Below are 15,920 nucleotides of genomic sequence, written 5' to 3'. Positions count from 1 at the left end.
TGCTCTCTCCACTCCATCTTTCTGCATCTCGGTGGACCGAGGTTGCAGCACACATTCAGCTTCACACATTGCTGGGGTGAGACCCAAGGAAAGCCACAGACTTCACAGGGACCTGAACTTTGGAAAGTGACTCCACCCAGCCTCGCTGTTTTCTAGCTGGATTTCACTGATCTCAGACACACAGCCGTTGATGATTCTCAAGCAGGATCACATATAAAGTTCACGTGTTTCCTGAGAGAGTGTAATTGCCAGAATGAACTTTTCAGCTCATCCTCTGATCCATAAATCTCAAGCTGGACCAATTATAAAGCTTCTAAAAATCCATACTCCCTGGATTCACATATACCATCCTTTCCTAGGGTAGAAAAGCTTTATGTGGACCACTTGATCTCCACTTAGAAGGCATGAGTAGACCCTTGGCACTCTCTGATGGACAGAAAGGGGACTTCTAGTCAAGGATGACGTCTCAGAGTTGATAGTACACCACATCTTTGGGACAGCCAAAATACTACACTTAGCCCGGAACTTCTGTGACATGAACAAGAAGGGTTCTCTCACTTCAGCAGTGACAGAATCTCCACACACTAGCACATGATATAAAATTATATACATTAGATAACAAATAGTGAAATGGCAGGCCTTTGGACAAATTGCAGGGAAAAGGTAGAGAAACAAAACACATTGACGAGAATGTCAATTAAGGAATTATTTTTAAAGAAATGCAGTTTTGTTCATTTCTAGAACACTGAGAAAATATAAGAGATTTATTAAGAATAAATCTCTGATTCTTATTGCCCTCATGTATAACATAACTGTTAATTATATTAATATAAAGATTAATATAACTATTAATTATATTATAAATTACATGTAAGTATATATTAATGTAATGATGAATATAATTTGCTATGATCTCTAAGTCCCTAAATAGACTCCAGACCTATAGTGTCATATTTTAAGGGAAATAAAAAATGCTAATGTTATCCTCATCTAGTTTCTCCAATTGCTTTGATTGATTTCACCTCCCCACACTCGTCCCTCACTCTCTGTGATTCCCTCGCCCCATTTTCCTCCTTCAAAGCGTTCATCACAGTTACAGTTAAATTACTGCATAGGTAATTAGTCATTTAACTTCTGCCTCCTCTGCAGCCCAGAAGTTCCATGAGGGCAGGTCTGTGCTTTGTCCATAGGAAAATCTCTGCACATGAAGCCATGCTGCTCGCAGAGGGTACTTCATAACTATTTGCTGAAATTAGTAGAATCTGCTAGTCCAGGCCCTTAGGGGACTGCCTAAATAGACATAATTAGAATATATATGTATATAATATATATAAAATATACAGAATATATATACATACATGATTAGAATATATATATGGCAACTAAAGTGATCGAGAATACTTGAGTATAGTTTTAATTTCAGTGTTTTTACCTTGTTGCAAAAAGTTTAATCTGACATCGTCTAAATGACCGCTCCTTTCTCACTTAAGTGAACCTTGCTTTCTTAGCTGGTTCAGCCCCTCTCCAAATGACCACACGGTCAAATGAATGGCATGTGTCTGGGAGAGCTCGATAAGCTGTGATCTGTCCCCTCACGGGAGCCTGGAGGATGCAAGATTTACAATGTGCAGTCGGAGAACCCTCTTCCATCTCCACAGGGACAGTTTATCCATTCTTTAGTAACAGACTCCAAACTATCCTATTTACACTAAAGTTTTCTCATTTCTTTCCCTCTTAATTTAACAGAAATTGATGTCAGAGTAAGAAATGAAGGTGATGATAGTGATGATAAGTGGAGGTTGTTTGTTATGTTTCGTTTTGTAAATGAATAGGAAATTGATGAACCCTACACATGAACTGACTGACTGGAGTCTTGCTTCAATGTTTCCTGGGCTCCCCCTCCCCAGCTTGGGTGAGGAGAGATGGCTTGGGACATTCACCTCTTCCCCTGCCACTTGCTCTGTGCCCTTAAACTTAATCTCAGTTTCCAGAACACTAAAATGATAATAGATAACTTTTCACTGAATACTTACTATGTATTTCACGTGGGTTAATTCATTTACTCATCACAGGTCTTTGAGGTAACTTTTGTTATTATCTCATAATATACAGGGCAGCCAAGTTATCTTTTCAGTGGTCAAAAAGCTAGCAAGAACAAATCCAGAATTTCAGCCCAGATGTTCTAATTCTGGTCATATGAGTTTAACCACTGCAAACACTGCTTCTTCAATGAGGTATTACTATCCCACAAGAGTATAAAAAGGTTTAACTAAGATGCAATATATCCAATATATGAGGATCCAATATATTATATTATTTATGATTTGTTATAAATGTACTCAAAAAAAAAAACACACCTCACTTCTTTTTGTTGCTCTCTCTCATCTTCTAAAAGTAGGCTTCAGAATGCATATTAAAGACTTCTTGCAGAAAGAGATGTTACTGCAACTCAAAACCCCATCTGGATACTGAATACCAAGCATCATAGAACATGGTTTACGGGCAGGAAGGGCAGAGCCAGACAGACCAGGGCTAAGAGTCCACTTCCCCTATGTACTTCCTGAGTGACTTCAGGTAAGTTATTCAGCCTCTCTGAGGCTTAGGTCTCTCATCTGCAAAATGGGAGCATGAACTTCTTGCTATTAAAATGGTGACAAGGAATAAACGAGATAATGTACACACAGGGCATGGCATGGGAGCTGACACTAGCATAGTCTCAACGTAGACCTGGGGGTGCTTAGAGATGAGACCAGAAGAGGCCCTGAGAACGAATCTTCTGTGTCCTCCCAGACACTGAATCCCATCTGTCCAGGAGCAGTTGGGCCAGGTGTAGCCTTAACTGATGGAGGAAGGGATGATTCTGATTTAATCATTCTGGTTTCCAGGCACACCGTGGAAGCCTGAGTTGCATTTTAATTTATCTGCTTTCTGTCGACACTTCTCAGCCCTGTCTGGTTTCCCAAATTCAAGGAAGATGTAACTGTCAAAGATACGCTGACTATGATCTTGCCAGACAGCTCCTAGCTCAGAGCTCATTTCCAGGGTGAGCCCTCTCTGGGGCTCCAAGGTGCTTATGGTCAACCCTACAGAACTCAGATGGCATCTCTTTTCTCTGGATTAAGCATGTGGCAAGGGCATGGTTGGGGGTGAATTCTGGATTCACACTACAGAATTTGACTTCAAGCAGGTCATGTAACTTGTCTGGCCATCGGTTTCATCATCATAAAGAGGAGAAAGGTAGTAATAGTGGCTACCTGGAGTGAGGTAATAAAGCACTGAGAACCCTCAATAAATGTGTCATTATTATTATTGCTAGTATTGCACTGTTCAGAGTGAAAAGTGCTCATGTGTGAAAATTTGGAAGAGAGGGAAGTCACTCGGCTCACATATTCTATCTTCCATGTCTAAAAGAATTAAAGCCTCTTTTTATATTTTAGTCTCCCTCTTGTAAACCAGATAACTCCCTGTTTTCCAAGTGCCAAACAAAGACTGGTTCTTTGAGTGCCTTTCATTCTAAAGTGTTGAGCACTTTGACTCATGGTTGTGCTTCTGTCTGATACAGCACTATTTTTCTAAGATCACTGAGGTCAGAATCGAAAAATAGGGATGCTGGTTCTGAACCACCTGGGTCCCAGTCGCAGCTCTTGCTGACTCTGTGACTCTTCAAACAACTTGTTTCATCTCTGTGTCTCCCTTCCCTGTGTGAAAGAGGATGTTATTAAAAGTACCTACTTATTCCACAAACATTTGTCAAGCATCTTCATTGGCTGCACATTATTCTAGAATGTAGTCAGTTAGGAAGATTAAACAAAGTAATACATACAGAGTGCCTACAACAGTGCCTGGCACGTGCTTGGCAATTTATGAGTTGCATCCACAATCATTTTCCTTGCAACTCCTCGCCAATTGGAAATTTACGAAGATCAACACCGGGAAACGTCACAAACAAGACAGGCAATGGTGCAGAAGACCTGATTTCAATTTACTTCCCCTCAAACTGCAAATCGCTGTTATCTACACATGCAAACGCAGGTTCTTTAAGGTTCAAGCTTCAGTCATTGCGGAATTCGTGTCTTTCTACTTCAGATTTTTCTCAAAATAAAACTTGAATTGAAAATCACTCATGATACATGTTTCTCTTCATGGAACATCCTTCTGACCTCATTTTTAACGTTGGACTTTTTCAGAAACTTCATTTACATTAAACCATAGTTTTTTGTGTGTGCTTCAGACTTCTTTATAAGTTCATCTAGGTTGTTGCATGTATCAGCAGTCTGTCCCTTTTTATTTCTGAATACGCTTCCATTGTGTGGATATAACACATGTGAATATACAGATGGTATAAATATACTGTTTATAAAGCTATATTCTCTCCATCCATTCACAAGTTGCGAAGTTTTATCATTCCCAAGTTGGCGGACATACCTGGATTATCTCCAGTTTGGGAATAGCGTGTATAATTTTGCTATGAACATTTACATGCAAGTATTTATGTGGATAAAATTTTCATTTCTCTTAATATTTTTCTTGTCTTATTATACTATCTAGCATATCCAGTAACATGCTGAATAGAAATGATGAACGCAAACATTCTTGCCTTGTTCCTGATCTCATGAGGAAAGCATTTAGTCTTTTACCATTAAGCAGAATAGTGACTAGAAGATTCTTTTTTTTTTTTTTAAGATGCTCAAATTCAGGTCAAACAATTATCTTTCTATTCCTAGTTGGTTATGAGAGTTTAATTTTTTTTCAAATGCTTTTTCTGCGTCTGTCGAGATAATGATGTAGTTTTTGCCATTTGTTTATTTACAAGGAGTAGAACAGTATTTTGTATGTTAAACCAATCTTGCATTCGTGATTTAAACCCCACTTTGTCACAGTGAATAATGATTTTTATATGTTGCTGAGTTTGAGTTCTCAATACTTTGTAAAGGATTTTTAGATATTGTTGGGTTTATATCTGCCATTTTGCTATTTGTTTTCTGTATGCCTCTTTTTTCCTCTTTCCTCCTTAACTGCCTTTTTTTCTGCCATTATTTTTTCAAATATTTCTTCCATATATTCCATTTCCCTCTCTTTTTCGTTCTCTTGTTACATGTAAGTTGATATGCTTGATACTCTCCCACAGGTCTCTTAAGGCTGTTTACTTTTCTTCAGTTTCTTTCTCTGTGATTTCTGTTCAGTAATTTTGAATAGATCTTCAAGTTTAATTTATTCTCCTGCCATCTCAAATCTCCTAATTATTTAATCTAGTGAAAATTTAACTGTGGTTATGGTACTTTTCAACACTAAAGCTATCTTTCTTTCTTCCTTTCTCCCTTCCATCCTTCCTTCCTTCCTTTCTCTTTCTCTCTTTCTCATTTTGTATCAAAATTCCCTATAGGTTGAGTCATTGGCATCATATTTTTTCTTTTTTTTTCTAACATTTTTTATTGATTTATAATAATTTTACAATGTTGTGTCAAATTCCAGTGTAGAGCACAATTTTTCAGTTATGCATGAACATATATATATATATATATTCATTGTCGTATTTTTTTCTCTGTGAGCTACCATAAGATCTTGTATATATTTCCCTGTGCTATACAGTATAATCTTGTTTATCTAGTCTACATTTTGAAATCCCAGTCTGTCCGTTCCCATTCCCCGCCTGCTTGGCAACCACAAGTTTGTATTCTATGTCTATGAGTCTGTTTCTGTCCTGTATTTATGTTTTGTTTGTTTGTTTGCATCATATTTTTCATTAATTTTAGAGCATTGATTTCTTTAATTATTTGGACATATATTAATAGTTGCTTTGAAATCATTAGCTGATAAATTCAAAACCTTGGCCCACTCAGAGTCAGTCACTACTGACTTTTCTTTTCCTAAGTATGAACCATACCTTCTAGATTTTTGATACACTTTGTAAGTTTGGGTTGAAAATTAGACATCATAGATTATATTTTCTGGGTTCTGTTTTCTTTTTCTAAGTATTTTTTTTTTAATTTCTAAACACTTTCTTGGATTAATTTGCAGAATTTTTTCCCCTGTCTTCTTCAGAAGCATATGCCACTGGGGTTCTGCACAGTTTTTTAAAAATTCTTATTTATTTTGTTTTCAGTTTGACCCATGTGTTTATTTAGCTTAGTAACCATCTAATGATTTGGGCAGAAGTTGTAGTCAAACATCTTGAGCCCTGAGGCTCCCTCTCTCTGTTGACCAATCTGCACATGCTTTGGGAACACATTCAAAATTGTGGCCAGTTCTCAAGTTTCTTTGGACTTTAGTTTTTGCTAGGCTGCACAGACACGTATTTTCTCATAATCCAAGAACATATGTAGAATTTACCTCAGCCCTTCCATGATTCTCTCATTTCTAGTATCACCATTATAAATTTATGGCTTTGTGCGTGTGTGTGTATATGGGGGAAAATTCTTGCACTGATAAAACTGCATTTCTTGACAGAACCAGAGAGGATTGAGGAGCAGCCCCAGTCAAGGTCATAGACTCCTGCCTTCTTCCATGAAACTCTATCAATTTTCAAGAATAAATGCTTCTCAATTTGTTGTCTGCATTTGGTAATTTCCAGAGTCCTGAAAATGGTCGCTTTTGACAACTTTGTCCTGTTTTACACTTGTGTTTTGCAGAGAGGATTCACCGATCTCTTTATACTATGATAATTGCAAGTAGTTTTATTAATGTTGATTAATGAAATTGAGTTAATGTAGAGTGAACATGAAATAGAATAGATGATATAATTGCCTCTTTAATACCAATGCTAGAGGACAAAAAAACTCTCTGATAAGCTGGACATATTTTGAATTGTTTCATTTTTATATGAATATATGAATCAGCCTCTTACTTACTGAATCCTGGTAGATATCATGACTATAACATTAAATTCTCGTACATAGACACTCTTTTCTACATCTCAGTTTCGCTATCTGCATCTCAGTTTCCCTATCCTTTAGTTTCCCTTCAATTCTAACAAGACTCATTTACACAAAAAGCATCTTAGGTAGAACACCAGTATGACAGCTAATTTTATGCATCAGTTGTCTACACAAAGTGTCCAGATATTTGGCTAAACATTATTCCTGGACATGCCTATGAGGGTGTTTCTAGATCAAATTAGTATTTAGTATTAGTATTTAGTAGGTGGACTCAGGAAAGCAGATTGCCCTCCCCAATTTGGGTGGGCTTCATCCAATCTGGGAGCCTAAACAGAACAAAAGGTAGAGAAAGGGAGAATTCACCCCGTCTCTGCTCAACTGGATGAGCGAGGGTATCAGTCTTCCCACGCACTTAGACTTGGATATGCATGTTCAGCTCCCCTGGGTCTCAGGCCTTCAGATTCAGGTTGAACTACATTGGTGGCTTTCCTGAGTCTCCAACTTGCAAATGGCTGATCTTGAGATTTCTCAGCCTCTATTAATCACAGAAGCCAATTATATCCAAAAGCAAGGCTGTCTGGGTTGAAAGTGAGGGATTGGGGCCAAAACCTTACCCACTTTGCTACTTCTCACAGTAGCCTATGAATCACCACTGAAGAGCCCTAGAGCATCAACAAATTATATTTAATGAACTTAGGTCAGATTTAAATTTCTTTATTTCACAAGGGAGAGAATTGAGACTCAGACTAACTGACTTACCCAAAACTAACAGGCCAAACAGATGAATATCAGTTTCTGGATGGATTCATCTTTCCAATAGCACTGCTATTAAATATTTCTGAGCTTATTCTCAAAGGCAGAGAATGTGGCATATCCACCTCTGTACTGTTCATGACTTTCACCTTACCTGACACTAAACCAAACCTCAAAATATTTGTTGAATTTATTAATTAAACAACATGAGTCATACGCTAAAACTGAGATACAGAACATAAAATTCCCCTATGATACCTGAGCTCTGATCTACTCCATGTCAGCTTCACACAAGGGATTTGCTAAGGTTCTGTTTCTTATTATCTCTGCCTGTACATAGGGAATTATCTCTCAATATTATTAGCTTTCTCTTGAAAAAAGAGAGATAAAAGTCATGCTGACTCTATATTTAAGATCAGACAATGCAGATTCTTTTAGTTTAAGATGCACCATGCACAAGAGATAATTTTGTGTAGATCAGCATGACCTGCCCAGATGAATGTTTTCATTTACTCAACTAGTTTCCTACGTAAGATTAAGCAGTTAAGCTTCTCAAGACTTATCACCAGCTCTCTGGTTGAGCCTTAGAGTAAATAGGACACTGAGGACAAGCTATTGGTTCTGCTTTAATAGCGTTGGGGAATTCTACTGATTAGTCATGCCTCTGACGGACATGAATGAAGAGGGTGAAGAAAAACTCAGGAAACAGGGGACACATTTCCAGGTAAAACAGTAGTTTGGTGGATTTTTACCTCTTTTAATACTTACTAACACTGTACATGAGGGTATTATGCATACAGTAAACTGACATATTCAGAATAATAAGAGATTCAGAAAGGGTTGGTACCATCATAATTGTGATGTTGTGATTTGTAATAAATAAATAAATAAATAAATAAATAAATAAATAAATAAATAAATAAATAAATATATATATATATATATATATGTTCTTCATCCCCAGCTCTGACACAAGATTCCTAAAACACTTGTAAATTCCTATGTGATAAGAGCACATGGAGCATCTTTTGTTCTAACAGGGTGACTCTGGGGGAGCTCCTGGATCAGGGCTGATGGCCACTTCTCTAGGAAAGAGAGAGAGGCTGGAAATGGAGTGAGGAAGACTCCATAAAATCCAAATAGTGTGGTTTCAGGGAGCCTCCAGGTTGATGACGACATCCATATACACCTCCCCCAGCTCCACAGGGACAGAAGCTCAAGACGCTCCCAGACCTCACTCTACATTTCTCTATCTGGCTGTTCATCTGTATCCTTTATCATATCCTTTGATAAACTGGTAAATGTAAGTTAGTGTTTCCTTGTGAGCTGTTCTGGCAAATGATCGAACCCAACAGGGAGGAGACCATGGGAACCTCTGATTCATAGCCAAGTCAGACAGAAGTTGTGGGCAACTCGGGGGCATAATACTTGTGATTGGCATCTGAAGTGGGGCTGAAGTCTCTTGGGACTGAGCCCTTAACCAGAGGGATTTAATACTATTTCCAGGTAGATAGCGTCAGAACTGAGCTAAATTGTAGGACACCCAGCAGGTGTCACAGAATTGCTTGATGCGAGGCAGGGGAATCCACACATTTCGTCTGCAGAAGGGTCAGAAAAGAAGTGTTCTGTGCAAAAGGAGAAAGATGCAGGAGGAGAGCTGGAGGTTTTTCCAACACAATGATTTTTCTCCTTTTCCTGTATAAATTTGAAACAAAGGCCAGTTTTTATTTTGTTTGGATAACTTGGTCTCTTCTACCCCTTCCCAATTTCCAGGAGGCAATAACCTGTTTACTTGACTCTGACAGGAAGAAATCCTTCCTTCTTTGCCCCTTCTTAACCTGCTCTTTGTTTCAGTGGAGGAATAGTTAAGCTGTAACCACTGGAACCCAGAAAAAGTAGAATGATGTTCAGCAGACTACTGCCCTCCTTTTTATAGCAGGCTCACGCAGAGGGACATGGATGGTCTAATGCCTTAAATTTGTTCATTTCTTCATATTTATTTAAGATCCTTTCAAATTCAGTATCATTTTGTTCCTTCCATAAATGCATAACCGAGGCAGTATTTTCACTACCATTTTACAGGTAACAGAATGACAGTTTAGAGATGTGATGTTAATGAGTCAGAGTCACACAGTTAATACTTGTAAAGCCAGGTATTGAAATGAGGTCTTCAATTCTCATGTCCTGTGCACTGTATCATATCACAGAAAAAAAACAAATTCAGAGCAACCAAGGAGGAAGCCATTATTCACCAAAAATGCGGAGAGGTTACACATGCGTTCGACCTGCTTGTACTATAATCCTATAATTAAAATAATCAAAATACTTATTTTGGAAAATAACAGTGGGGCCATATATCAAAGGCAAGCATGTGGACACAAAATGCCTGGTGTCATTCTCCCTAATGACTTACCCTGTAGCTGACATCTTCTGAGAGATTCGATGTGCCCACAGCGGACTCTGCTTGCCACAAAGTCTCCTTGATGCTGCAACCATACAGGAACACATTCTTCTTTTGGGAGTGACCATGGAAATCACAGAAGACCTACAATGGCCAAGCAAAGGAGAAAGTCAGTCCAGGTCAGGTCCATGGGTTTCTTAAATGTTTAAAATGTCAGCTTTCTTAGATACTATGCAGAACCAGGCATGGGGGGATCACTGGTGACTTTGGTGGTAGAGTTTTCAGAAACGAAGATAGCTTGGAAAGGGCTTAAGATTGAACAGGACGTAAGGAAATATGAGCCACGTGCAGCTCTTTTGAGAAATTTACTTGCGACAGGGGAGGAAACAGGGTTAAAACTGAGAGAAGAAATAGGAAATAGACTTAAAAAATGAGAGTTTCATATAATTTTGAAAGTCATTGTGAAATGTCCACTTAAAAGGAATAGATTGAATATAAAAAAAAGAGGAGCTAATAAATCACCATCATTTATTCTGTAGCGTCTGATGTAGTAATAAATAAATAAATAAATAAATGACCGCTAAACTCAATAGCTTAGCAAATGGAGGTTTATTTTTCAGCATGTCTTTTTTGTTTTAGGATCCAAGCTAAAGAAGAAGCCACAATTTGAGGCATGCTAGTATCGTGGTAAAATTTGCAAGGAGTAAATAAAGTTGTCTTTATTTTCCTACATAAAAATTGTAAAATGGAAAATGCCAAAAATCTACACACACAAATTATTACACAATTACAAGTTAGAATGTCAACGTATAAAAAATCAAGTGCATTTATATGTACTACCAATATTCAAACAAAAGTCTGAATTTAAAAACAGTATTTAAAATAGTATGAAAGTATTAAACTCGTAAGAATAACTTTAAAGACGTACAAGACACATTACTGAGAAAAATGAAAAAATTAAATTCTTAGTAAATTTATCTACATAAGTTCAATGCATGTCATTCAAAATCCACAGAGAGTGTTTTGTTTTGTTCTTCATTTTGTGGAAACTTGCACGTTGATCCTACACCTAAGAACATTTATTCTTGTTACGTGTTTAAAGGTTTTTATGTGGACTGGAGACCTTAACATGGATGATAAAACAATAAAGCTATCTGAGGGTAACATGGGCTCCTATGTATGACCTTGGAGTTGGAAAAGGGTTCTTAAAGAGGACACAAGTGAGAACTAAACATAAAAGAAAATATTTTTCAATTAGATATATTCCATTAAGCTCTTCTGTGGATCTAAAGACACCATGAAGAATGTGAAAAGGCAAGCCAGAGAGTGAAATAACATATTTGCCACTCATATATACAACCAATGATTCCTATAGAGAATGCGTGTGTGTGCGTGTGTATCAATAAGAAAAAAAGAACCAACCTCAATTTTTAAATGGGAAAAAAAACTTGAATTGACATTTCACAAAAGAGAATGTCCAGATGGCAAATGAAAAGCAAATAAAAATGTAGTCAACCTCATTAATATCAAGGAAATACAATTTGAACCCCACAATGGGATCCCACTGCATCTAATGGGTTATTAGGACTGCTAGCATCATGAAGAGATCACACACCAAAGGCTGACCGGGATACAGGGCAAGTGGAGCCCAGATTGTGGGACTACAACGCTACACTGTGACTGTGGGAAACAATTTGAGAGTGTCCTTTTAAAGTGAGTTATACACATATTCTAGAACCCGCCCAACGGAAATGCATACATCGGGGCACCAGAAGATATCAAGAATGTGTACAGCACCACTATTTTTAGGAGGCTAAATGTGTAAGCTGTAAAATGGGTTAATAAACTGTGAGATCATCGTTCAACACGATACTCTCCGGTGTTGAGGATGAAAGAACAAACTAGATACAAGAGAATATCCAGACAATCTCCTTTATACGACATTCAAAACCAGACAAAACTAACACAGTGATAGAATGAGGGTAGTGCATGCAGGACATTGTATGACCGATGTCTCTGGGTTGCAGGTGGTGCTCCGTTTCTCTGGTTGGTTGGTGGTTACATGGTGTGTTCGTTTTATGAGACTTGATCAAGCTGTAGCAGTGTGATCTGTGTACATAAACTTAACATATGATAGCTACACATCTGTGGGCTTCAAAGGGACAGACGGCCTCGTATTTTAATGTGGTATTTCTTCACATTTGTTCCTTGGTCTCTAGAAGCGTAGGTTTCATGTAGTAAGTTAAGGAAACAGAGTAGGTAGCGGAAGGTGTTTATCAAATTGCTAATGATACAGAATCAAGAACAACCGACAGCAGAGGAAATAAAAGCGGGAATTACAAGTGCAAAAAGAGCAGAATCAGCAGAAATAGAAACACTTAAAACAAACGCAGCTCCTACAATTAGATTCAAACAGTGGCACAAGTGAAAGAGACGTTTCTCTAAGAAGTAGGTTCTGAACGAGAGATGTAGAAGTTTTAGATGACGGTTTGCTCAGAATGAATCAGCAGCCACGAACGGCAAAATTTAATCTCATCAGAAATTGCTTTTGGAGAAGTATATGGTCATACATTAGGAGAACAATCAGGCCAATGTACCTCATGCTGGTCAATTTGCATTTAACACAGTGTTTTTCAACTCTGAGTGGATCCTTTTAAAACAAGCTAGGATACCTCAGTAGAGAGGAATCAGAAAGCCAAGGGAAACAGGAATGTCTGTAAACAGAAATGTCTGAACAGAATAGCTGAAGATACCGGCAATGCTTACTCTAGAAGAAAAGGCAGCTTAATGGGGTCTTGATAAGCAGTTCCCCAAATTTACAAACTCTCCCACCTGAAACATGAATACATTACTTGCTATCATCTCAAAGAGCAGAGAAAGGTGAAAGGAAGGGAAATACGGACACAGATTCCAGCTCCATATTAAATTCAGTTGTTGAATATTTATTACCGACTGGCAAGAAATAACTTTCTATGGTTATAGCTGTCCTGCAATGCTGTGTTATGCTTTTAAAAATGTCTGTTCTCCGGAAGTATCTCAGCAAAAGCCAAATATATTGCTGTCAACTATGTTGCTTGTTGAGAAATTAGACAAGATGATGACTGAGCCTACTTGCTGGAATGTGATCAAGTCCTGTAGTTCATTGTTTGAATAGGAAGCTGTTGGCAGCAGGAATGGCCCAGGACACGCCGGGCAGATGCATGAAGCCATAAATACGCATGAGCCAGAAAAATAAAAGGACAAACAGGTGGATGGTCCGCCCAGTCATCACAGGAGAAGACGAAGACTAACTCTCAGATGGCAAGTTAGCACTGGCAAGGTGTATGGCTTTGCTGGTGGGCTGGAAAGGCAGGGAAGAATTCAGGGATGTCAGGACTGACTTCTGGAATCCAGGTTGTTGTCAGACAAGGAACACTGACTTGATCAGGAGGTGGCAGGTTAGACAGATCAAATATCGGCGAGATGAGAGTTTTAAGAACTAAAGGACTTGAAGTTCTTCTCCACAGTTACCTTCTTTTCCTCCTCCCTCTTTTTATTGTCAGTAATAGAAAGTGACTATTCGGTGGGAAGGGGGTTAATTACAATGTAAATTCCCTATTAGCAGAATAGGATTTTTTTGTCTTTTTTTTTTTACCCCTCAACAGTGTTTTGGATTTGTTTTTTTTAATTTATTTATTTTAATTGAAGTACAGTCAATTACAATGTGTCAATTTCTGGTGTACAACACAATGTTCCAGTCATGCATATACATACATATATTCGTTTTCATATTTTTTTCATTAAAGGTTATTTCAAGATATTGGACAAAGTTCCCTGTGCTATACGGGAGAAACTTCTTTTTAATCTATTTTTATATATAGTAGCCAACATTTGTAAATCTCAAACTCCCAAGTTTTATCCCTTCCTACCCCCTTTCCCCAGTAACCATAAGATTGTTTACTATCTCTGAGAGTCTGTTTCTGTTTTGTAGATGAGTTTAGAGTTTCCTTTTTTTTTTTTTAGCTTCTGCATATAAATGATATCATATGGTATTTTTCTTTCTCTTTCTGGCTTACTTCACTTAGAACAACAATCTCCAGGTCCATCCTAGCAGGAAAGTATTTTTAAGTATTTTTTTTCCTCTTCAAAAAAAGAATCTAATTTTTAGTAGGATCTTTAATTCATAGTTTCAGGTTAAAGTCTTATGAGAAAATAAATGTCCACAGCTTCTAGATTATCAGCAAGCTGTGGGCATCAGAGCAGAAGTTCATGCAGATTTGGGAGGAGGGAGCTGATCCAATAACAAGACAAATAACGAAAGAGCAGAGCAGAAGCAGTGAGTGAGCAGAGTACGTTGTTCTGCAAAAGGTGAGGTAATTAAGCAAATGTGCAGAGAAAGGCAGAAAACAGACAACAGTGTGACCACAGAAGGAGGAAACTGAGAGACGGAAAGCAGAACTGTCTGGGGTTTGGGTGCTTTCCAGCCCTGGTTAGACCTTATCAGACTTTTTTTCCTTCACAACTGACACTTTGGGTTACTTTAGTGGGTTTCAGTTATTTGCAACAAAAATATTATCCCCTAGGCCAGTGCTTCTCCATCCATCCATGCATTAGAATCTCCGGAGGAGATTTTAAAAATATCAGTGCCTGGAGCCCACCTCCAGAGATTCTGATTTAATTGGTCTGCAGTGATTCCAGGGAGATGGGATTTTGAAAAGTTTTCCAGGTGATTTTAACCGTGCAGCCAGCGTGGAGACCCACTGCACGGGTCTAGAGTCCAGAGCAGTGGACCTTGCATGTTACCCAGCATCAGAATAACCTGGAGGACTTGTTACAGTAAAGACTCTGGGCCACTCCCCAGCGATTCTGAGATTCAAGGAAGTCGGGGTGAGGCCCAAGAACATGCATTTCTAACAGTCCCCAAGCAATGCCGATGCCCCGGGACCTTGCTGTGAAAGCCTCTAGTCTAAAGGAACCAATCAAACAATTGTTTGAGTTTTAAATCTCTACCCTTCTGAATTTTCCACCAACCTTTACCTCTTACACCTCAGTTTCTCTCTGTGGATAAACACCCACCATTCTTATGAGAAGTGTGCAAACAAATTAAGACGGTGTCTTAGCAACAGATTTCTCAAAAAAGCCAGAAGCTACGCCGACGTGGTGACAGGCGCTCCTTAAACTGCTGAATTCAACTGGAGAAAAGAGTTTTATTTATTTTCTTTTTCCCTGATCCTTACAGACTTTGAAAGCTGAGGTAAATGACAAATTACAGAACTCTTCGCCTGTAGGAAGGAGCCCTGCTCAGCCCTGGGGGTTCTACTGGCCTCTGAAGGTTCAGAATAAAGGAGATGGAGATACTGTCTACATGTTACTCAGATGACATCCCTAAAAATAAATGTCTGCTAATTATAAGAAACATGTGTTCCTCTAAATCGCAGGGGGCAATTACAAGACAAATTATCAACTTATTTCAGTTGAGGAAGCTTTTTCTTTCCTATTGGAAGACTGAACATTCAGATGGTTCCTTCCAGTAAAATTCTGTAACAGGTAAGTGGGAAGTGTGCCCAGCAGCGGCACTCCAGTATCCACCGGTTGGCCAGTGGCCCTGTCTTGCTTATTCGTCAGTTGATTCAACAAATATTTACTGGGTGCCTGCTGTGTGGCAGGAGAAATTAAAATTTTAATATAAGGCAGTAGTGCCCTCCGTAACAATGACAAGAACAACAGTAGTTAATTTACTGGAGACATGGTACTTCAGAGACTGTGCCAGACACTTATTACAGATGATCTCATGATAAAGTAGGCACTATCATTATCCCCTGTTTTGCAGCTGAGGAAACTTAATTGTAGGAAAAAAATAAGTAACTTGCCTAGACTTGCTCCAGTTTGCACTGCTATTAAGGATGTGAGCA

General features: G+C 38.4%; 1 protein-coding gene across 3 annotated transcripts in view; it reads right to left on the bottom strand.

The window, feature by feature from the left end:
• The window catches only part of AGBL1 (AGBL carboxypeptidase 1), a 618,212-nt gene that overhangs the window by 274,106 nt on the left and 328,186 nt on the right, over positions 1-15,920 (bottom strand). For all 3 annotated transcript variants that reach the window (XM_045522553.2, XM_074353945.1, XM_045522552.2), the window contains exon 20: positions 10,042-10,173. In XM_045522553.2, coding sequence (XP_045378509.2) covers positions 10,042-10,173 — 132 coding nt within the window. The remainder of the gene's footprint in view (positions 1-10,041; positions 10,174-15,920) is intronic.

The sequence above is a fragment of the Camelus bactrianus genome, chromosome 27 (genome assembly GCF_048773025.1).
Source record: "Camelus bactrianus isolate YW-2024 breed Bactrian camel chromosome 27, ASM4877302v1, whole genome shotgun sequence".
Lineage (NCBI taxonomy): Eukaryota > Metazoa > Chordata > Mammalia > Artiodactyla > Camelidae > Camelus > Camelus bactrianus.
Note: the sequence above shows the minus strand (reverse complement) of the source record. Positions and strands in the feature narration are given on the sequence as shown.